The sequence below is a fragment of the Nannobrachium achirus genome (assembly GCF_963921795.1).
Source record: "Nannobrachium achirus genome assembly, chromosome: 12".
Lineage (NCBI taxonomy): Eukaryota > Metazoa > Chordata > Actinopteri > Myctophiformes > Myctophidae > Nannobrachium > Nannobrachium achirus.
Genome location: NC_137832.1, coordinates 43052101 through 43076764, shown reverse-complemented (window position 1 = coordinate 43076764; position 24664 = coordinate 43052101). Strand labels below are relative to the sequence as shown.

General features: G+C 40.3%; 1 protein-coding gene across 3 annotated transcripts in view; it reads left to right on the top strand.

The window, feature by feature from the left end:
* LOC308295055 (ras-specific guanine nucleotide-releasing factor 2) overlaps positions 1–21774 on the top strand; it is a gene marked incomplete at both ends in the record, with an annotated part of 76794 nt that extends 55020 nt beyond the window's left edge. For all 3 annotated transcript variants that reach the window (XM_080738003.1, XM_080738001.1, XM_080738002.1), the window contains 8 exons: positions 8525–8585; positions 10839–10942; positions 12878–12962; positions 13834–14031; positions 14799–14878; positions 15066–15183; positions 16459–16527; positions 21682–21774. In XM_080738003.1, the coding sequence (XP_080594129.1) occupies positions 8525–8585; positions 10839–10942; positions 12878–12962; positions 13834–14031; positions 14799–14878; positions 15066–15183; positions 16459–16527; positions 21682–21774 (808 nt within the window). The remainder of the gene's footprint in view (positions 1–8524; positions 8586–10838; positions 10943–12877; positions 12963–13833; positions 14032–14798; positions 14879–15065; positions 15184–16458; positions 16528–21681) is intronic.
* Between the last annotated feature and the right edge of the window lie 2890 nt (positions 21775–24664).

Below are 24664 nucleotides of genomic sequence, written 5' to 3'. Positions count from 1 at the left end.
ATACGGGCAGTTGACAGTTTGCCATGGTTACTCATTGAAGTTGAATCTCCATATATGGAGATAACCTACGCATCACACTAAGTCTGACCTCACCAGCCCATATTTGGGCATGAGCAACTTATGTCTCCATATATGGAGATATGATGACATCACACAGTCCTCAGCCGATGATGTGGCGTGATGTCATACAATACACAAACGAGCCCTACAGTATAAAGGGGCAATTCTTGCCAGGAAAGAAGCATTTCTTTGACTCAGACCTTATCGCCAGGGTTGGCTTATAGCAGCTGTCGGTAGGACCATATATGGATTCTGTTAGTGTGGATCTCCTAACAGGGCATCATCTGGGATACGATCCCTTTTATGCCCATATATGGAGATCCCTAACATAATCCCTTTCATGCCCATATATGGAGATCCCTAACAGAATCCCTTTTATGCCCATATATGGAGATCCCTAACAGCATCCCTTTTATGCCCATATATGGAGATCACTAACAGCTAACAGAATCCCTTTTATGCCCATATATGGAGATCCCTAACAGAATCCCTTTTATGCCCATATATGGAGATCCCTAACAGAATCCCTTTTATGCCCATATATGGAGATCCCTAACAGAATCCCTTTTATGCCCATATATGGAGATCCCTAACAGAATCCCTTTTATGCCCAGTTGGTTGCTAGGGTAAAAAAACATGGTTGCTATGGTAAACAGTTGGTTGCTAGGGTAAACAGTTGGTTGCTAGGGTAAAACCATGATTGCTAAGGTGGTTGCTAACGTACACTAACAGACCAGCAACAACAGACTGTTGCCACAGCAACGTACACAAAGGTTTGTGTACACATGTGGTGTGATGTCATACTGAAGATATATGACATCACACCGTACACAAACAAAGGTGTGACGTGTGACCGACGGACGGACGGACGGACGGCCGGTGGAGGTTTTGGTAGTAAACTGCTCCCTAACGGTCGCAATAAATATATATATATATATATATATATAGTGTGGGTCATGACCGAAAGTATAAGATTGCGGGTACAAGCGGCCAAAATGGGTTTCCTCAGACGGGTGGCTGGTATCTCCCTTAGAGATAGGGTGAGAAGTTCAGTCACCAGAGAGAGACTTAGAGTAGAACCGTTCCTCCTACACTTGGAAAGGAGTCAGCTTGGGCGGTTCGGCATCTAGTATGTGAAATAACCAAATGAAAAAAAAGAAAAGGAGAATTTGCTGTTGTTTGTTTGGACTCTCACCTGTGACCAGTCTGGTATGGTTGAACCTGTCAGGGGTTTTGAGCCCCCCACCAGCATCACTCTCAGGATCTGAGTCACTTAAGCCTCTCCACCACGACAAGGTGGAGAGGCAAGCCAGAGGAAAAGATTTGTATCCTGTGTGGATACGATGGTGAATCTTCAGTTTATCTAGTAACTGATTGAAACTCTTGTCACACTCTTTACAGTGAAAAATGTTTTTCTGCAGTGTGGATATGCTGGTGACGCTTCAGGTGACCTAACTGACTGAAACTCTTGTCACACTGTTTGCAATAGAAAGGTTTTTCTCCAGTGTGGATACGCTGGTGTGTCTTCAGGTGATCTAACCGACTAAAACCCCTGTCACACTGTTTACAGATGAAAGGTTTTTCTCCAGTGTGGATACGGTGGTGGATCTTCAGTTCACCTGACTGACTAAAACCCCTGTCACACTGTTTACAGATGAAAGGTTTTTCTCCAGTGTGGATACGCTGGTGAGTCTTCAGTGGACCTGACTGACTAAAACCCCTGTCACACTGTTTACAGATGAAAGGTTTTTCTCCAGTGTGGATACGCTGGTGAGTCTTCAGTTCACCTAACCGACTAAAACCCCTGTCACACTGTTTACAGATGAAAGGTTTTTCTCCAGTGTGGACACGCTGGTGAATCTTCAGGTCACCTGACTGACTAAAACTCTTGTCACACAGTTTACAACAGAAAGGTTTTTCTCCAGTGTGGACACGCTGGTGAATCTTCAGGTCACCTGACTGACTAAAACTCTTGTCACACAGTTTACAACAGAAAGGTTTTTCTCCTGTGTGGATACGCTGGTGAATCTTCAGGTTACCTGACTGACTGAAACTCTTGTCACACTGTTTACAGATGTGAGTTTTCTTATAAGTCAGCTGATGTGTCTTCACTTCTCCTGGTTGAGTTACAGTCTTGGTAAACCTTTGATGTTGTTGACTGTGATATTGTGGTTCGTCTGGTTCGTCTGGGTCTCCTTGTGCCTGGCTGGATACAATTCTGGTGATTTGCTGGAAGGATTCTGTGGGAATCTGTCCATTTATGGGCATTTGGCAGTAGAGGTCGTCATGGTCGATTGAGTTAGACCACACTCCTTCCTGGAGTGGGGGTACCTCATCAAATCTGCGTCTATACATGGACCGGTATATATAGGGACAGAGTTTTGGGTTCTATTCGGTAATGGACAATTTATTTATCCTCTTTCTGACTCCCTATGTTTTCTATCTCCTTCTCTCACAACACGAAAACAAAACCTCTTGTCTCTGTGAATGAAGTGGAATTCAAATATATCTTCAACTCTTATACATGCTGGGCAGAGCTCTGTTTTGACCTCACTCACAACACAGCCGGTTGCCGTGCATGCCTGACAACACCGATGTGCGCAGGCTGCCTCTGCATATTTGGGCAAGGGCGACGTCATCAATATGACATCACCACCATGATGGAAGAGATCATGATGGTCATGATCATGTTCTGTCCGTGACGTCAGTTACTGTACTTTATGTGTATGAGCACGGATCTCCATACATGGCGATCGGTACTAATACATTTGGCTAATACACACAAAGTGAAATGTAGAAGCGGTTTGCACCACTAAAAAATCTAAATCGGTTCGAAGTGAAGCGGTGAACTTTTATTCTATGTGTTCTAGAGCTTAAGAATTCTGAATTCTGAATGAATGAATGATTTTATCTGGAGGGCCGAATTGTCATGTGAAGCTTGACCAATCCTCAAAGTATGGTCTCATTGGACATTTTTAATCATCCAATCATCAGACCGGTACGGACACTACACACATATTCTGGACGTACGGGACAGATAAAACCTGTTCATTCTTTTTTTATATATAAACTTTATTCCACAAATTTCTCACATAGCCATCAATTCACAGTTTCACATATCATACATACAATACATTGTATCTTCATTGTATCTTCAAGTAAATCACACTGAGCAAGTAAGTATGTTCGTTTCTTAAAAGTCATGAATTGTTCTTAACGCAAGGTTGGTGCTTTCTTTGTGGTTTTTCTTTTTTTTTTTCCTTTTCCCCAACTACTCTATACCCCTACCCCCCAAAGCTAAAGAGAGAAAGAGAAAGATGAAAGATAAGAAAAAAGAAAAGAGTTAAGAGATTAGGGAGAGTAAAGAAAGTAAAGAAGCCAGCATGTTAACTCAATCTCGAGTGGCGCTTTATGTGTTGAGATCCAAAGTAAAGTAATAATTTGTAGTTCACACCTTTGGTTCAAGTGGAATGACAGTAAAAAGAAAAATATATTAATCGCTACTCCAAGGAGATATTTTGAAGGCTGTCGAAATATGAGATAAGAGGTTGCCAATGTGTATAAAAGTTTCCTGCAGAACCCCGGACTGCAAATTTAATTTTTTCTAGTTTCAAAAATGACATAAGGTCCTGCAGCCAAGAAGTGTTTGAAGGCGGTAGACGGTTTTTCCACATAAGAAGGATTCGACAACGAGCAATTAAAGAGGCAAATAAGATTATGTTTCTTTGTCTAGTGTTTATTCTGGTTCCCTCTTCAGGGACACCAAAAATGGCAATACGAGGTGATGGGTCCACATTTAGTCCTATTATTTCCGAAATTACCTCGAAAAAATATCTCCAATAGTCCACCAGGCTTGGGCATGACCAAAACATATGAGTCAGATCGGCTGGGGCTTGCGAGCATCTGTCACAGGTGTCAGAAACGTCTGGGTATATTCTTGATAATCTAGCTTTACTATAATGTATCCTATGAAGTACTTTAAATTGAATGAGACCGAGTCTCGCACAAGATGATGAAGAGTTAACAGCATTTAATGCAACGTCCCAAAACCTATCTGACATATTGATACCCAGTTCGGTTTCCCACCCTATTTTGATCTTCGATAGAGCAGGAGGAGTCGCTGTCGTTAATAGGTTATATAAAAAAGAAATCTGGCCTTTTAATAGTTGATTTACTGGTAAGATAAGGTCAATGCCCGAAGCCGGTGGAATCTGTGGAAATGACAAAGTATTATGTCTAGCAAAGTTACGAATCTGGAAATATCGAAATAAGTCGAAGTGTTGTAACTGAAATGCTGAGCGTAACTGTGTGAAGCTGGCAAAAGTGCCATCTATATAGAGGTTTCCCAAACAAGACAAACCTTGTGTCGACCAGAAGGAAAATCTACCATCGGTTTTACCCGGTTGAAATTGTTGGTTGTTACATAATGGTGTAGCTTGGGACCAGGATGTCCATCCAAAGTGTTGTCTAATTTGTTGCCAAATTCTTAAAGTGGAAATTACAAGAGGACTAGAAGAGTGTTGCTTAGGTTTAAGTGGGAGACTGCTGCATACTAAAGCCTTTAAGGACGAAGAGTGACAGGAGTTAGATTCCAATTGAACCCAGCTGTCCTCGGTCTCTGAGAGCCAGAGTGCAATTTTAAACATATTTGCTGCCCAATAATAAGCCTGGAAATTAGGTAGGCCAAGTCCACCCTTTGATCTTTCCCTCTGAAGTAAAGGTTTACATATTCTTGGGGTTTTCCCGTTCCATATAAAATTTAAAATAATTGAGTCTAATTGTCGAAAGAATTGTTTGGGCAAGAAAATAGGTAAGCATTGAAATAAGTATAAGTATCTGGGGAGTATATTCATTTTGATGGTTTGCACTCTACTTGCAAGAGAAAGAGGTAGTGTGTTCCATCGGTGCAAGTCGTTTTTCACCTTTGCTGTTAAAGCTGTAAGGTTTTCTTCGCAGAGAGAGGGAATAGATCTAGTGACAATAATTCCTAAGTATTTAAATGTATTAGATAAGTTAAAGGGAATTCTACTTGGGGATATCGTCTTGGCTAGTTGATTGACAGGAAAGCATTCACTTTTCTGTACGTTCAACTTGTACCCTGAGAAGTTGCCAAATAGTTCAAGGGTAGTTAAAATATGTGGTATAGATTTTAATGGGTCTGAGACAAAGAGGAGCAGGTCGTCTGCGTACAAGGATACTTTGTGTTCGATTCCGTGTCTTGTAATACCTGTAAACAGCTTATTAGTCTTAAGGGCGATTGATAGGGGCTCAATGACTATCGCGAAGAGAAGGGGGGAGATCGGACAACCTTGTCTTGTGCCGCGTGAGAGTGGGAAAAACTCTGAATGTTGACTATTAGTAGATACACGTGCCTGTGGAAAAGTATAGATTAAACGTACCCAGGAGATAAATCTCTCACCAAAACCGAAATATTTTAGAGTGAAAAATAAATTACCCCATTCGCGCCTATCAAAAGCCTTTTCCGCGTCGAGTGTGATTACCATCTCGGGGCTGGATAGTGAGGCAGGTAAGTGGACAATATTAAGAACTCTTCGTATATTTGTAAAAGAATGTCGATTCTTAATGAATCCTGTTTGGTCATTAGAAATGATAAAAGGCACTATGGTCTCGAGTCTAGTAGCCAAAGTTTTAGCGAGTATCTTTTCATCCACGTTAAGAAGGGAAATGGGGCGATAGGAGCTGCATAAGTTTGAGTCTTTGTCCTTCTTAAGGATGAGTGATATAGAGGCTTGAGTAAGTGTTGGTGGTAGTCTACCTTGTTGAGAGGAGTCCTCAAACATTTCTAATAGTAGAGGCGCCAGCTGTTTTGAAAACTTCTTATAGAACTCCGCCGGGTAGCCGTCAATTCCTGCGGATTTCCCACTCTGCATTGAGTTAATAGAATTAATTATCTCGCTAAGTTGCAATGGTGTTTCCAATTTATTATGGTGTTCTGGGGTTAATTTAGGGGCATTAAGCCCATCAAAGAAAGTTGTCATATCTGCCTCACTATTTGATGAATCTGATTTATATAATTCTGAGTAGTAATCTTTAAAGGTCTTGTTAATTTCTGATGGGTCAGTTGTTACTGAACCAGCATTATTAATGATTTGGGGGATTTGACGTGAGGCTATCCTACCCTTCAACTGGTGCGCAAGAAGGCGTCCTGCTTTATCCCCATGTTCATAAATTGTTCCCTGAGCTCTTAACAGCATTTTTTCAGCATCCCTAGTGGATAAGAGATTAAACTCTGTCTGGAGACTAAGTCTCTCTTTGGCCAGTTCTGGAGAAGGAGAAATAGAGCATTGACGGTCTAGGGCAGCTATTGCCTCCATTAGTTCCTGTTGACGTTTTTTTTGTTTCCTGTTGTTGTGGGCAGTATAAGAAATGATCTCCCCCCTAAGGAACACCTTGAAGGTTTCCCATAATAGAGACGGGCTAGTATCATCGTTTTTATTAGTCTCCACAAAGAGGTCTATGGAACGAGTAATGAGGCTGCAAAATGTGTTATCAGACAAAAGTGTCGAATCCAGTTTCCAAGAGTAAGTTGCTTTATGTTGCTTTGCAAAGTTTAAATTAAGTATAACAGGAGAATGGTCAGAGTTAACTATAGGAGAGTATTCGGTTGAAGTGACAGAAGAAAGAAGCATCCCATCTATAAAAAAGTAATCTATGCGAGAATATGTTTTATGAACATGTGAGTAAAAGGAATATTGCCTGTCAATTGGATGAGTAACCCTCCATGGGTCAATACAACCACACTGCTTCAGAAAGGTGGATAGAGCCAGAGACATCTTGGAGGGTGTAGTTGTTCTAGGGTTAGATCTATCTAAACTTGGGTCCATCACACAGTTAATATCTCCGCCAAATATTAGTTTATGATTCTGTAAGTCTGGAAGTGATGATATAAGTTTCTTCATGAATTCTAGGTCATCCCAGTTGGGGGCATACACACTAACAAGAAGAAAACCTGTTCATTCTGAACTGAAATGACCATATATGGACATGAGGGGACACACATTTACGGACAGATAAAACCTGTTCATTCTGGACTGAAATGACCATAATATGGACATGGGGGACACACAAAGCCACTCCTTGGAAGCGGCTTTCACCGATTCAAAAACTAGAAAAACGCAATTCTGGGAAATTGCAAGTGTGGTTGCCATGACGTGCGTCACACTTGCAAATTAATTCCGTCTTACCATTTGAATTTTCCCCATGCAAGTCAATAGGGAAACTTAATTCACTAATGAATTAATGGCCACATATGGAGATATCTGTGTCAGTCCCTGTTATGCCCATATATACAGTATATATAGAAGCCTGATGTCATCAATATTAAACCCATATCTTGGAATGCCAATATATGGACATACTGGTTGAATCAACATTTTCCCATTTGGCTTTCATGTCAGTCTCTGTGGTCTATGACGTCAGACATCTATGATGTCAATCATCTCCATATTTGGGAAAAGTTACATATTTGCATTTTCCCATTCAAGTCAATGGAGAAAATGAATTAACTAATACATTAATATAAATTAAACTATATAGTATATCTTTGCAAAATGCAAGCACACGATTCTCGATGAAGCCGTGCTACCAAAACTGTGGGAGGAGTAGTGCGGCAAATAAAGTTTATCCGGAAAGAATAAAGTCGGACTATAGTCTGGTTCAACCACACTAAACACTAACTAACTAAACTAACTAAACATTTTGCTTAGGTGGGAACCATGTTTTTCAGATTCAGCACCCTTGAATTGTGTAAAATGGCCTGGTTCCCCGCTTTTACCCCCAAATGCCTCGAACCAATCATGTTTTCAAGAAATCCCACCAGAGGGGGTTTTACAGTACAACTACACTAAACTAAGCATACCAGTATGCAGTGGTGGAAAAAGTACTCAAATTGTTTACTGAAGTAATTCAGAATATACTCTGTAAAAGTCTGGTAATCAAACTTCACTTGAGTAAAAGTACAAAAGTATTGGGATCAAAATATACATACATATAGTACCAAAAGTAAAAGTACTATGTATGAAGATGAAGAATGTCCCATCTAAAATGTGTAAAAGTCTTTTGAAAACGGCAGATCTACAAGCTCACAACGCTTGTAGATTGTCTATTTTCAAAAAGCCAACGTTTAAATAGGGCTGAAGTGGTAAATGTATGTTATGTAATGATAATCAAAATCTACAAAGTAACTAGTAACTAACGTTTTCAAATAATTGTAGTGGAGTAAAAGTATAATATTTGCCTCTGAGATGTAGTGGAGTAGAAGTAAAAGAATAGAAAAATGGAAATACTAAAAGTAAAGTAAACATTTGCACCACCACTGTCAGTGTGTGAAGATGGAGATGAGTGAGGTGAGGTCTGACCAATCAGATGCTTTAGTGAGGTGAGGTCTGACCAATCAGATGCTTTAGTGAGGTGAGGTCTGACCAATCAGATTGTCTCTCCCCAGTGCCCTGTCTCAGGATGACCAGGATGACGCCCAGCTGAGGATAGAAGACATCCTACAGATGGTAAGACTACATCACCCACAACCCCCTCTGTTCACACTTACCATCCTACAGATGGTAAGACTACAGCACCCACAACCCCCTCTGTTCACACTTACCATCCTACAGATGGTAAGACTACAGCACCCACAACCCCCTCTGTTCAGCAATGGCAAGCAGACACGTGCACACATACAGTAGACATCAAAGGGGGCTTGAGCTCCTGCCCTTTTATCCGTCTGTAAAAAGTGCCCTCTCCAGATCATGAATGCAGTTTTTACTATGGTGAAAGAAATTCAAATGTCCTCTTTCCATGCCATAGCCTACCTGAAGGCAGCATTCAAGAGAATGACCTTGTCGAAACTCTCCTAAACTTGAATACAGCAGCTTATGTTGAAATAATTGCCCTCCCTGTGTAGAAATCCATGCCGTTACGTCACATCTCCATAATTCACTTGATTATGCTTAGTTCAGTGTGGTATCAAGCAGTGAAAATAGCCGACCTCCAAGCCCACAACACGTCGCAGCGCGACACGTTGTGAGCTTGGAGGTCTGCTATTTTCAATATTTCCACTAAAAGGCCCTTTTAGCAATTTCAGCCCCTGCCTCTAACATTCTCTGCACGTCCCTGATGGCAAGATTCACCAAATGTGTCACATTCACTTCCAAGAGATGAATGACTGGATGAATATACTGTTTCTTTACTACCAACATGAATCTGACTTGGATGTCTGTTACTTTTCAATACATGGAAAAAAGTGTGGATGGGCATCCATGCTTCCAATGGATCAAATGTAGTTAATAAGATTACTTAGTCACAAGCAAGCACTTGTTCATTCTTTCCGTGAATATTTATAAAACCCGCAGACAGACAGACTTAACCACTTTCAACCCGGTGCCCATACTTTGGCATATCATCGTAGGATTATAGGACTATAGATGACACTGTTATGCAGCAGTGTCTAAAATAGAGCGTTATTTTATGAAAAACATTTTTATAAACATTTAAAAAGTGTTCTGACTGATAGTGACAATATACCGCAGAGGAGTCTGTTGGCCTGTAATTATGTTATCAAGGCAGCGCTTCCCTATTAATTATTAGCTAATTATGCCCTTTCACCACCCGAGGTGAGTAGAAACAAATCAGAAGTGAGAGCTCAGACTAGCCTCATTAGCATGCAATTAAACATGCTCATCGCTCCATATTCCAACTTTTCATACAAGAGTGTCGCACAAAAGTTGTGAAAATAGCTGATCTACAAGCTCACAACACGTCACTCACTATGGGACGCGTTGTGGGCTTGTAGATCAGCAATTTTCACAATTTATTTTTTAAATCATAATAAAAAGAAGGAAGGCTTTTGGACATATGAGGTTTCCACCTGACATTGACTATATGCATAGACACAAGAAACGAGCGCACCAATACACAATACACACCACAAGTTAAAGGGCTGGGCTGTTTATGTGTCACATCGCCTTTCTATCTGAGCTATGCATAATGTGTGTGTGTGTGTGTGTGTGTGTGTGTGTGTGTGTGTGTGTGTGTGTGTGTGTGTGTGTGTGTGTGTGTGTGTGTGTGTGTGCCCATGTTCTTTGTAATACGTGAAAAGCCATCATTCGCAACACAGTGTCCTGACCCCCCAGGCAAGGGGGGATGCGGGGGGTGGGGGGGTTCTCATGACCATGGCAGTCTGTCTGTAGGGCCCTGTCAACTGTCACAAATCATATGTGTCAGAACTATAGTCCCGATTATGTATTTTTATCGCATCATTTCTTAGTTTTTTTGTTGATTTTTCCTGCTTGTGTTATGGTATGTACATTTGTGTAGAACTAGAAAGGGAGTTCTGCCGCGCCTCAGCCAAATAGGTCTGGTGCGTCACAGGATCAGGACAACACAGCATTAAATGTAGAGCTCGGACAATCATTATTTTTTATTAAGGTGCTATAGGTACAGATAGACTGACATTTGGATGCAGCTGCTTCTTCCTCAGAGTCACGACTCGTATCATGAGGAAGATGCAGTAGCATCGAAATGTCAGTCTATTTGTACCTAGCACCTTAATAAAAAAGGCTTATTGTTCGAGCTGCAACAGTGTGTTCTCTGTGTTTTTCTGTGTTTCTGACTGGGTCATGGCCCATTGTGTGTGTGTGTGTGTGTGTGTGTGTGTGTGTGTGTGTGTGTGTGTGTGTGTGTGTGTGTGTGTGTGTGTGTGTGTGTGTGTGTGTGTGTGTGTGTGTGTGTGTGTACGCGCGCGTGTGTGCACGCGTGTTTAGGCGGAGTGTCCCAAGGCGGAGTGTTTCGAGTCTCTGTCAGCGATGGAACTGGCTGAGCAGATCACCCTGTTGGACCACATCGTCTTCAGAAGTATCCCTTATGAGTCAGTCCCCTCAGAACTCACCCTGACATCCTCACCAGGCCCCTCAGAACTCTGTCTCCCTGACATCCTCACCAGGCCCAACATGACACAACTGGTTATCACTGACATACTGTAGACACCAGCTTCATTCCCCTTTGCCATGTTGAGCCTTTTCCATAGGAATCAAACCCAAAGATATAATGCCATACCTTCAAAAACCTTATATCTTGGGAACTTTTTCTTGAACATTTTGGGTTGAGTTGCATTGCATTCATGATGCGTAATGTTCCAATGTCTTGACTGATGTTACAGTGTGTGGGTCTGAGCTCTTGCCTTATGGTTTAGAGCAGGGGTCGGCAACCCAAAATGTTGAAAGAGCCATATTGGACCAAAAAAAACCAAAACAAATCTGTCTGGAGCCGCAAAAAATTATAAAAGCCTTATATATCGTCGTTGTCGGGTGGAAACCTTGTATGTCCAAAACTTCGTTTTGTATTTATCATTTACAAAAATTAACTAAACTAGTGAAAACAGCCGATCAACAAGCACACAACGCCTCGCGGTGCTAGGCGTTGTGTGCTTGTAGATCAGCTGTTTTCACTACCTTTGTTTGTCAGTCTTGTATGATGCAAAAAAAATCTTTGCAAAAAAAAAATATATACAAATTTGAAACTTGGAGATAGCCTACAAGGTTTCTGCCCGACAGTGACGATAAAAAAAATCGTTGAAACAAAACAAAAAAAAATGTCCCCCATCTTTTTCCATTTTCATACATTTTTGAAAAAGCTCCAGGGAGCCACTAGGGTGGCGCTAAAGAGCCGTATGCGGCTCTAGAGCCGCGGGTTGCTGACCCCCGGTTTAGAGTCTAAACCATAATGTCTAAACTTTAGATACTTGAAGGTGACATTGATAAAAAAAACTATTTATGTGGACAAATTATAAAAAAGAAAAGATTTAAAAAGTTGTCCCCCCCAATAAAAAAGAAGAGGAAAAAAACAAACCTAAATCAATAATATTAAAAAGGGAAAAAATTGCCATTTGCGTTTGTTGGGGAAGGAAGAATTGCTTGGAGGCAGCCGGCGGCCACCACATTACAGTGGTGCAAACTGCATTAGTGCTTGGAAACAGGGAAAGTTATACAACAGAAGTGTTGTGGTGTCATGGAGTATATTGCAACATCTAGTGGCTGAATGTTGTCTATGCTGTAGCACCATTGAATCCTGCTTAACACATCGAGTGCCCGGATGTATGACGTGTGTGTGTTGCTGGTGCCCATGGCAACGCGTCATTCTACCTACCGGCGAGAGTACTGGCGAGAAAAGTAATCCGAGTAAATGTAATCGGAGTATGTCCTGTTTATTTCGCGAAAATCTTTTCTTTCAGTCAGGACCGTTTTTTATCATTTCTAAGCCACTTTGTTTGTGTTATGGCAGGTAGAAGAGGCTGCCGTTTTGAAATGAAAGTGATTTAAAAGCTAGATTAGGAGAAAACCACGTTTTTGTGCAGCCGTTAGACAGGAAGTCAACGAGACACACAGCGCGTCCGGATGACGTAATTGCGCGCTGCATGTTGGGAAATGGAGTTTGTTTCATCACCGCGGCAGCCAAGTGCAGTAGCTACAGTACAGTATAGTTTACTGTAAAACGCGTCAAACGCGTCGTGGGCCTCCAGCGACATCAAAGAGATTGGCTTGTAGACACCACGTGGGCACCCGATGTGTTAAAAGACCTCCCTTTAAAAAAAATAACAATAAACAACTATACAACTTTACAAATACCATACACTTTGCTGTGATGGATATGAGGTCATACAGTAGTGCGTATGGACTATTTAAGTTCTCAGTCAGTCCACATTAAGGGATATGATGTTACAACGAATAAGAGGATGAATCAATGGTGAGGGGCACCAGCCTATGTGCATGCCTTGACAGAGTGTGTCGCTCATCATGTCTCTAAGGGAGTTCCTGGGCCAGGGCTGGATGAAGGTGGATAAGACAGAGAGGACGCCCTACATCATGAAGACCAGTCAGCACTTCAACGACGTAAGATCAACTGTGGCTTGTGTGTGTGTCAGGCAGTGGTGTAAAGTAACACCATTTTGAGGTAGTTTACTTGAGTATTTCCAGTGTTCTATACTTTTACTTCTACTCCACTACGTCACAAAAAAGTACAAATATTGTACTTTTACTCCACTACCACTACAATGATTTGAAAACTTTAGTTACTCCTAGTTATTCTTTTTTATTATTACAAAACATGCATTACCCACTTTATCCCAATACCTCAGCTATTTGAAAATATCTACAAGCTCACAACACGTCGCTTTGTGAGCCTGCTATTTTCAAAAGATCTTTTATACATTTTGAACACTTGTGAAATGGGACATTCTGCATAAAGAGTACCTTTACTTTTGTTATTTTAAGTACATTTTCATGCCGATACTTTTGTACGTTTACTCAAGCACATTTTGAATACCGATATACAAGCTCACAGCGCGGCAATCTTGTAGATCTGATATTTTTGAAAAATCGTGAAGTCTTTGAATATTTAAAATCTTTGAAAAACCTATGCTTCCATGTCATTGGTGCTCAAACCTTTTCATGTGAAGGACCCCCAAAATGATATGTATTTGGCCACGGACCCCCATCTCAAAATATTTAGTTCCAGGGACCCCCCAGAAGCAAAATTTGAGTTACAAATGTTCGCTTAAAAAATACTATAAATATAAATATTATAAAATATTTGCACACATTTTCACGACTTTTCAAAGAGTGCCACGCTGTGAGCTTGTAGATCTGCTATTTTTCAATAGCTAAAGTATAAGATAATTAAGGCCCCCTCCACCTTGGGCCCTAGTAACTCAGTCCCACTTCCCCCCCCCTTGTGACGCCCCTGTGTGTGCTGTGTGTGCAGATGAGTAACCTGGTGGCCTCCCAGATCATGACCCACACTGACGTGGGCTCCAGGGCCAACTCCATAGAGAAGTGGGTGGCCGTGGCCGACATCTGCCGCTGCCTCAACAACTACAACGGCGTGCTGGAGATCACCTCGGCTCTCAACCGCAGCGCCATCTACCGCCTGAAGAAGACCTGGGCCAAAGTCAGCAAGCAGGTGCATCTCTCATGTGTATAATAGTTGGGATTTACTGCACGGTACATTACGTAAAAACACATAGATGTTGCATTAGTACAAAGGGCCAGCAGTTGGTATATCCTTAAAGATGAGGAGCCATCATCAGATCATACATACTAGGAGGAAGATCTTTTTCCAAAAAGGAGTACAGAAAGTGTTAAAACTATGTTTTATGTGGCTACACCCACTAGTTCATCAAGTATGCCTGGTTAAAGGGGAGGGGATGAGTTTATGATGTCATTAACTCAGTGTTTTTCGATCACTGGCGAGTGTGCTGTTGTAGTATTGACATGTTGCTCTCTAACCGCCCCATTCTGGAGCTTGAACAACAGCGGTGTCCTTGCTCCTGATGGAATGTCCATTGTCGAGTGCCAATAATAAACATGGTTAATGAAACATTTGGAAGGCACAAATGTGCTCATGTGACCTCCTGTGGTCGTTTAAGAAGCATTTATTTATTAAGTCGTGGCATATCACAATGGGGAGAAATTATGATTGGTGTGTGTGTGTGTGTGTGTGTGTGTGTGTGTGTGTGTGTGTGTGTGTGTGTGTGTGTGCGTGCGTGCGTGCGTGCGTGCGTGCGTGCGTGCGTGCGTGCGTGCGTGCGTGCGTGCGTGCGGGCGTGCGTGCGGGCGGGCGGGCGGTAGTTGCAGAATGCAGTAATTTGAATGTGGATTATTAAAGAATACCTTTTTGACAGTGGTTTGGAGGTGACGTGCATTTTGGACTGTGTACTGTTTACCCAGGCTAAAGCTCTGATGGACAAGCTGCAGAAGACCGTGTCATCCGAGGGGAGGTTCAAAAACCTGAGGGAGACTCTGAAAAAGTGAGTATTAGTCTGTGATGTAGAGACCCCCTGAGATGATATCACTTTAGAACCAAATGGACCCACACTGGGGGTCCTTGAAATGAGAAGGTTTGGGAACCACTGGGTTAAGGTATATTTGGCTTACATGACACAGTATAAGGCTGTACAGTACTGTTGAACCATCATTTCCATCTCTCCCATCCAGCTGTAACCCGCCCTCGGTTCCCTATTTGGGAATGTACCTAACAGACCTGGCCTTCATCGAAGAGGGAACACCTAATTTTACAGAAGAGGGTCTTGTAAATTTCTCCAAAATGAGAATGGTGAGCAGCCCATCAATGATATTCAACTATCAGTTTTCTTTTCTTAAATGAGAAATTTTGTTTCTTACTGATAGAGGTACTTTTGTGTAATGGAAAATGCAGATCATTTTAAGTGGTGCGGTGTGTAGTGTGGTGCTAAAGCTGCAGTCGAAAAGGAGCTTTAATGTACTTATTTGGTCCCCCAACAGATGGTCCAGGTGTTCTTTTTTCTAAAGATGCAATATGTTCCATTTTGTGTCCATTTGTCCAACCCAACCAGGGCTTCAGACAGGAGCGATCGGATAAATTGTTAATCCGCATATTTATCTCGCTCAAAAGTCCATGTTCCGCTACATGCCTTTGGCAGATAATGCCTTGAGTCATTACAGTATACATTGTTTATTTCCACCCAGCTCTGCCATTATTGCCGTAAAGCTGTGAACTTTGAACTTCCTTAGAAATCCTGTGTCTCGCCCTACTTCCGGGAGCCCGTTCACTTGCATTGCAACAATGTATTACATATTATTTTCAAAATAAACCCAATAAGTTGCATTACAATATTTCTTCTGCGCCAAGCAATGCACTATATTATCTCCACAAAGTATCCTCAATTACCCTCAAAACATCAAGGATTAGGCATAATATTAAATGGAAGAGTGTAGAATAAATAGAATCAAGAAGAATGTCCCAATATGTCGTGTTAAAATGCTATTTTAGCAGCCTACATTTCAATGTCATGATGAAACACAAGCAATTCAGAAGCTGCAGCCCCCTCTATCGTTACAGGATATATTTTAGAAAAATGTAGTGCACTTCTAAATTGTCGATGCATGGACTTGTTGGATTGTAATTGTTAATGTGTATGAATTTGTTAGAAGCTTCCAAAAACTAGGTTCTGAAAGTAATACATTACTTGAAGTAGTAATGCTTATAAAAGTAATGTTTTACATGACTTTGTTACTAATGAAAGTAATATATATTTACATCATAATGCATAATGCTTAACCCCAACCCTGGTGAACACATATGGCAAACATCCGCTGACGTGCACACCCTGTGTAGCCTATGTATGTACTGTACTGTATGCAATAAATAGGAAATCATACTCCTCTTCTTCTTGCACTCAAACACACACACACACGCGCGCGCGTGCGCGCACACACACACACACACACACACACACACACACACACACACACACACACACACACACACACACACACACACACACACACACACACACACACACACACACAGTAGTAATGATATCAACAACGATGGCATTGTGTTCTGCAGATCTCCCACATCATCAGAGAGATCCGACAGTTCCAACAGACACCCTACAGGATAGAGCATCAAGCCAAGGTCATTCAACCTGAACACACTCTTTACTCTCCTGATTTCCTCTCTCTGCCTCTCATCTCTCATTGTCAAAATGTTTGTTGTTGCCTCTGAAACTAAACCGATTGGCCTTATGCAGTGGTTTTCAACCAGTGGTCCGGGGACGACCAGTGGTCCTTGAGGGGGTTCCAGGTGGTCCCTTGGTAAACAAATGGACCATTATAGATTTTTAACTTATCGTAGCGTAAATTAAACCATTTCATTTTACGCACTCAAGAGTTAAATTATTGTTAAACACCTGCATTAGTCATTTTACAAGGGTAACACGTGTCTGTTATCTCCCCTATGGTACCAACATTGGTCCCACCCTTTTTTACAGTACACTAATAAGACAAAATAAGACATAATAAAGCCATAATTAAGAAATAATGTGTTGGTAATTAGAACTTATAATGTTTTATTAGACAAGAACAAAGACAGAATAAGACAGAATAAAGCCACAATAAGGATGATGTTTTATTACCCCTTGAATGAAACGTAACATATCAGGGTCCCAACAAACTCTAATAAGTCCTATAAGACCAATCAGGGTCTTAACAAAGTCTACTTATTTAACATTAGGCTTCATTAGAAAATAATGTGCTCTAATTACAAACAAATTAGCACTCATTATCACAGAATTGTACTGTAAAAACTAATCAACGACAAGGTAATTAGAACTTATCATTTTTATTAGACAGAAACAAAGACAGAATAAAGCCATAATAAGGATGGTGTTATTAACCCTTGAATGAAACGTAACAAATCAGGGTCATAACAAACTCTAATGAGTCCTATAAGACCAATCAGGGTCTTAACAAAGTCTACTTATTTAACATTAGGCTTCATTACAAAATAATGTGCTCTAATTACAAACAAATTAGCACTCATTATCACAGAATTGTACTGTAAAAACTAATCAACGACAAGGTAATTAGAATGTATTAGACAGAAACAAGACAGAATAAGACAGAATAAGGATGATGTTATTACCACTCAAATGAAACGTAATAAATCAAGGTCCTAACAAACTCTTCTTATTTAACATTAGGCTTCATTACAAAATAATGTGCTCTAATTACAAACAAATTAGCACTCATTATCACAGAATTGTACTGTAAAAACTAATCAACGACAAGGTAATTAGAATTTATTTGACAGAAACAAGACAGAATAAGACAGAATAAGGATGATGTTATTATATGAACAATGGCCGAACTCTCCACCAGGGGGAGCTCCTGAGCACATTTTTTCCCTGCCTGCTGCAGAAGAAGAAGAGAGGAGGAAGCCAGCAGCAGAGCAGATAGCTCCATATGTTTTTCTAAGAGAGTGTTTTGACACATGTTCCAAAGCTTTAAAAGCTGATTCTGAGGCAACTAAATGTGATTAACCTTACAGACATTGAGTAAATGATTTTCTATGTTACTGTATGCTGCCAGATGACCTGAGAGTACCGTTTCCTTTTCTTTTGATGAAGAATCTCTGGTGAGTGTAATTGTCTTTTGTGTGCCTTTCTTAACAAGGGTGCTAAGCTAACTGTTAGCATGAAGCTGCATACTAACAGTTAGCTTAGCACCCTTGTTAAGAAAGACACACTCACCAGAGATTCTTCATCAAAAGAAAAGGAAACGGTACTCTCAGGTCATCTGGCAGCATACAGTAACATAGAAAATCATTTACTCGATGTCTGTAAGGTTAATCACATTTAGTTGCCTCAGAATCAGCTTTTAAAGCTTTGGAACATGTGTCAAAACACTCTCTTAGAAAAACATATGGAGCGATCTGCTCTGCTGCTGGCTTCCTCCTCTCTTCTTCTGCAGCAGGCAGGGGAAAAATGTGCTCATGAGCTCCCCCTGGTGGAGAGTTCGGCCATTGTTCATATAATAACATCATCCTTATTCTGTCTTATTCTGTCTTGTTTCTGTCTAATACATTCTAATTACCTTGTTGTTGATTAGTTTTTACAGTACAATTCTGTGATAATGAGTGCTAATTTGTTTGTAATTAGAGCACATTATTTTGTAATGAAGCCTAATGTTAAATAAGAAGAGTTTGTTAGGACCTTGATTTATTACGTTTCATTTGAGTGGTAATAACATCATCCTTATTCTGTCTTGTTTCTGTCTAATAAATTCTAATTACCTTGTCGTTGATTAGTTTTTACAGTACAATTCTGTGATAATGAGTGCTAATTTGTTTGTAATTAGAGCACATTATTTTGTAATGAAGCCTAATGTTAAATAAGAAGAGTTTGTTATGACCCTGATTTGTTACGTTTCATTCAAGGGTTAATAGACAACATGCCTGGCCACGCCCCCTACTTCCGACCGGAAGCCCTTTTTTGGGCTTGATCGTAGCGCGATTTCCTGTTTACGTTCATCTGATCTGATTCTCCTCTTAACTAATGAGACGGGATTGTTTTACTTTGTAATTTTACTTTGTAACTTATGTTAACAATGTCACTTAATGGCAACACTCATCCACTCTGCTGATAAATAAATGAGTTGTGACGATACACACCCGTTCTGCCGTCATTCAATGTTATGAGTTGGAGGAAAAAAAAAGAGATCTCAATTGAAACAATGCCATAGGCTTTCTTGGGCGTATGCTTTTAGTTGACCTTGTACTAGTGTACTGTCATGAAACTACCTTTTTTCATATGCAAACTTCTTAAAAAATAACGCTATTTAAATTGTTTCAAAAGCTTTATACCCTGTATATATATATAAAATGTCACAATGCGACATAGCTTTTTACACAATGCTGTACTCCCTCCAACTGCATGTCATATTATATGTTCGCCATTTTAAACTGTTTTTATTTTATTTGACTCTTGCTTTGGCAATATAAACATGTCTTCTCATGCCAATAAAGCTCCTTTGAATTGAATTGATATAGGCCTACAAATAAACAGATTTGTGTATTTGAAAGCAAGCATTGAACCTAATCAGTATTTCATGGAAGCGAATGTTGTATGATTCTAGCTAGCAAACCTTTTCCCTTCAGAACGCTGGTTGATCATGTCAAACGTCATCTTCTCCATTCTCCACTCTTCTGGGATGTCACCATGAAGTCACAGTTGGCTTGTGTTGTGTGATATGCATTAATGTTTTTACAAATAGGCCTGTCAACAACTCAACCCACTCCAGAATAGACATAATACACATTAGCCCACCTATTATGTGCATCCTATGCTGTGTTCATTTCACTATATCACTGTAAATCATCGATTTAATCCTAATCAAGGCAATATAAATATCCATTCATATTTAATGCTCATTTAATCATTAAATCCTAAACTGTCACGTCAAAACAATGAATACATTTGGCTTTAATAGATACAAAAACAAACTGGATTAATTGAAAATGACAAGTGTTTAAAAGCATTCCTTCAAAGCATCATTGGGAACATTCCTTATCTCAATAACACAATATACAGTACAACATTTGAAACACTCAACAGTTAAAAAAAAGGCATGGACAAGTCAAAGAAAAGTGTGTATAAATATTTTATTGCAATAAATATGATGAGGAGATCTCGACCCTCACATCTGGCTTCATTGGTCCTGCATGGACGTACAGTACAGGTCTGAAAGACAGAAAACAATTGCATTCACAGATACAACACAACAGCGAAGAGCTTTTATTTCAATTATAATCAATGTTGTGTTGTCACAAGTGAAAATAACTTTTACTTAGTTGTAACAAGAGTAGTAGTCACCATACAGTAAAAGATCGTAGCTAACAATGCTAATTAGCTAGCATGAGAGTTTTACCTTGTTGTTGTTGTTGTTGTTGTTGTTGTTGTTGTGAGTCGTGCTGCTTCTCTGGGGAGTTTGCTGAGTTTAGGATATGTTAAGGATGTCATCAATACTATTAACTGGTGTAGATAGAATAAAAACTTCGAAGATAGCGGTGGCTTGCATATCAAGAGACCATGACCGCACCGCACCATCTAGCTGACAGCTGGAAAAAAAAACCTCCGTTGGTTTAACCCTTTCAGTTCATTGTCATAATCTTTTACTGCAGCGCTGGGCAGTGTTGCCAAAATTTGTGAGAGAAATAAGCGAAACAAGCCAACTCTTGCAATATAAATAAGCAAAAAAACAAGATAGTTTAGGTAAATAAATTGACTTGGCAACACGTTTATATGCATGCCTGACAGAGAGAACCCGGAAGTTCCCTTTCGACTTGGGGGCGGGGCCTCTCTCCTGCAATCGGCCAGGAATGTTGTCTATAACACCATCCTTATTATGGCTTTATTCTGTCTTTGTTTCTGTCTAATAAAAATGATAAGTTCTAATTACCTTGTCGTTGATTAGTTTTTACAGTACAATTCTGTGATAATGAGTGCTAATTTGTTTGTAATTAGAGCACATTATTTTCTAATGAAGCCTGTTAAATAAGTAGACTTTGTTAGGACCCTGATTGGTCTTATAGGACTTATTAGAGTTTGTTGGGACCCTGATATGTTACGTTTCATTCAAGGGGTAATAAAACATCATCCTTATTGTGGCTTTATTCTGTCTTATTCTGTCTTTGTTCTTGTCTAATAAAACATTATAAGTTCTAATTACCAACACATTATTTCATAATTATGGCTTTATTATGTCTTATTTTGTCTTATTAGTGTACTGTAAAAAAGGGTGGGACCCCAACATTAATACAGCATGAAATTGTGGACAAAATAATCCTATTCAACCGATAACAAAATCTTTTACGTTTTGATTGTCTTAAGTACCAGCTCTTAAAGGCCTTTCCATACTGTCTCCAACTATTCATTATAAAGGTCTGGTTCAAGTACAAAATAACGTCACTCGCATCTTCTGAAAAGCATTACCCCGAATTAGAGTTCGGAAAGCTGCGCGTTGGAAAGTCGGAATTCTCCGACAAAACGTTCGGTGCTCGGAGACAGTATGGACTGGCTTTTAAGTTGGAACTTGAGACAGTCAAAATACAGCCCTGATAGTCTAAATCTCATCAAATAGTGGTCTGTGGCTCAAATGCCGAATAAATAATGGACCTTGATGTGAAAAAGGTTGAAAACCACTGCCCTTCTGTGTCCAGCTGGTTGAGTGTTTTCACTCTCAGAGTTGAATTGACAATTGAGGGTTTTACTGCGTTGCTTTCTCTGTCCAGGTGACCCAATACTTGTTGGATAAAACCCTGATCATGGACGAGGACACCCTCTACGATCTCTCTCTGAAGATCGAGCCTCGCCTCCCGGCCTGAGTGACAAGCGCTGCAGCCAATCAGGAACCTGCCAACCTTTGACTCACCCGACCCGTCCTGCGAGGGCCAACAAGCCCACATTATCCCACATCAATGAAGGCAAGCCAACATGATGAGAGGGGGAACACCGGTTTTGTGTAAGGGATGGTGACCAGAAAGGGGGAGACGCCATTTGACACGTACAGGAGACAAAGAAAGTATTGGGAGTGGACTTGTGAGAGAGAGAGACTCACAGAGAGTTTTGACGAGTCGGAAAACGAGGGTGAAGGAGGAAAGGGCGTGGTGAGGAAACGGTCTTTTTGAGATGACGGAACGATTGTATTTAAAAAGGCGAGCAAAAGAGGTTTATGCAGTGCACTGATTAAGGATATATTATGCAGGAAAGCATTTGTTGCTGGGGCGCATCATTCCTCGCCACAGAGCCTGGCACCAGGGGTGTCACACCACATTCTGGGCCCTGGGTACAAGGATTCACTCACATTTTATGCTTTAACTATTGAAAAATAGCAGATATACAAGCTCACAGCGCGGCACCGAGTGCCGTGCTGCGAGCTCGTAGATCTTCTATTTTTTAAGTCTTTGAATATTGAATATTTCAAATCCTTCTAAGGTCTTTTGAAAAATGTTTCTACGCCAGTGGCGCTCAAACCTTTTCATGTGAAGGACCCCCAAAATGATACGTAGTTGGCCACGGACCCCCATCTCAAAATATTTAGTTCCAGAGACCCCCCCCAGAAGCAAAAATGTAGTTACAAATGTTCTAGCATTGTTAAAACACTTGCTGATTCATACAATGAATGCTTGTTAAAAAACCCAATAAACAAATGTTAAAAAAAAAGAAATGTTCACTTAAAATATACATATATTCAAAGATTTGCACACATTTTCAAAACTTTTCAAAAATAGCAGATATACATTACAAGCACCAAGTGCCGCGCTGTGAGCTTGTAGATCAGCTATTTTTCAATAGCTAAAGTATAAAATAATCAAGGCCCCCTCCACCTTGGGCCCTAGTTACTCAGTCCCACTCCCCCCCCCCCCCCCCCCCCCTTGTGACGCCCCTGCCTGGCATACACAACCTCACAGTTCTACAGACTGTCTGAGATTGCACAGAGGATGGAAGAGGCTTGATTCTTACTCAGGCCATTGACGGTGGAAATTATAGACATGTAGCATGTACAGATAGTGTGTAACAAATGTCTCAGCTCTAGGCATCTCTGTGCTGTTGTCTTTGTTGTGGTGCCTGTACGTCTCTGTGCCATTGTTCTGGAGCATGAGGCCTGATGCTTTCATCCGTGATGCTTACCACACACAATTGCATGATTTTGATCCCACTCTTGGATTTTAACTGTGCTGGTTTTAACTTGGTGGCCTTCAGTTTTAACACTGAACCTCAGCAGAACACTTCACTCATGCTTCATTCATGTATTTGGGCTTCAGTAGGGCTGTCACGATTATGTCATTTTACGTGACGATTAATTGTCACTCAAATAATTGCGATTAACGATTTAATTGTGTTTTTGTCGCTGACAATTACATTTCTGTTCTGACTTTTAGGCTTTGAAGTTGCACATGGTAGATATGACACATGACCTAAATGTACAAAGAAATTACTGACATGTTTGACAACCTTATACTTAAAAAAGAACATTGATAGTATAGTGGAAATAGCCGATCTACAAGCTCACAACGCGTCGCGATGCAACGCGTTGTGAGCTTGTAGATCTGCTATTTCCACCATTTTTGACTTTTAAAAAATAAAATATAAAATATGACATTTTTTCAATATGGAAACGATTATGAAAAATAATCACGATTATGTCAAATAATTGCGATTAGACGATTATGTAATAATTGTGACAGCCCTAGGCTTCAGCCACTATGCATCTGCATCGGGCTGTAAAGGGCAGTTTATAAGCCTTCAAAATTGAATATGGAAACTAAACACACAGCAGCAACCAATCAAATATCAAATGCCTCAACATACTCAAGTCAAAAAAAGTTTTGTCATAGAGGCCAACTAAAGAAAGTGGGCCTTATTTGGCCTCGGCCCACCCATGTCAAACATTTTAAAACGTGGACATCTATGTATTTCTTATCTTTACTGTATGTCCAAATGAATGATAGATACTCTAAAGGTGCCTTTTATTCTGTTGGTCAAACCCCCCGTTCCCTATACTGTATGCATAACGATTATGTTTGATCTATAAACATCAAAGCATACTTATTTATACGCACATCGACTGTGGGTGCTGGGCCAATGAAACGTAATATGAAAGGAGTTAGGGTGTGCACACCAATTTCCAGGATTTACTGATTGATTGAAGACTTTATTAGAAGTTTGCATAGAAAAAGGTACAGTTTCATGACGGTACAGTTTATTGGTACAAGGTCTATCTCATATAACATTGAATGACAGACGGATAGAACACAGTACTATGCAGTAGATATAGTAAAAAAAAAAGTAAATAAAAATAAAATAAACTTGATGAAGATCCTTTGAGGTCGAAACATTGTCTAAAATGTTATTATTTACCTGGATATTGGTGTGCAGGTTCTACCTCCTTTCATAATCTATACACTTATACTAAAACTGTTATGTTTTCTTACAGGTTTACTTTTATAATTGGACTATATTTCTAAAGATCCACTTATTATGGCCTTTTCCCGCCCTCCAGACAAAATAAAAGCTAAAAGATAGTAGCATGTTGGTGTAGTACAGAGTTAAGACAAATATGGCAAATAACTCCCCCTAGTGTTTCAGCACTGTCATAAGCTCCTCCAACCATTTGCAGGGTTTACTGTGGTTTTGTGTGTGTGTGTGTGTGTGTGTGTGTGTGTGTGTGTGTGTGTGTGTGTGTGTGTGTGTGTGTGTGTGTGTGTGTGTGTG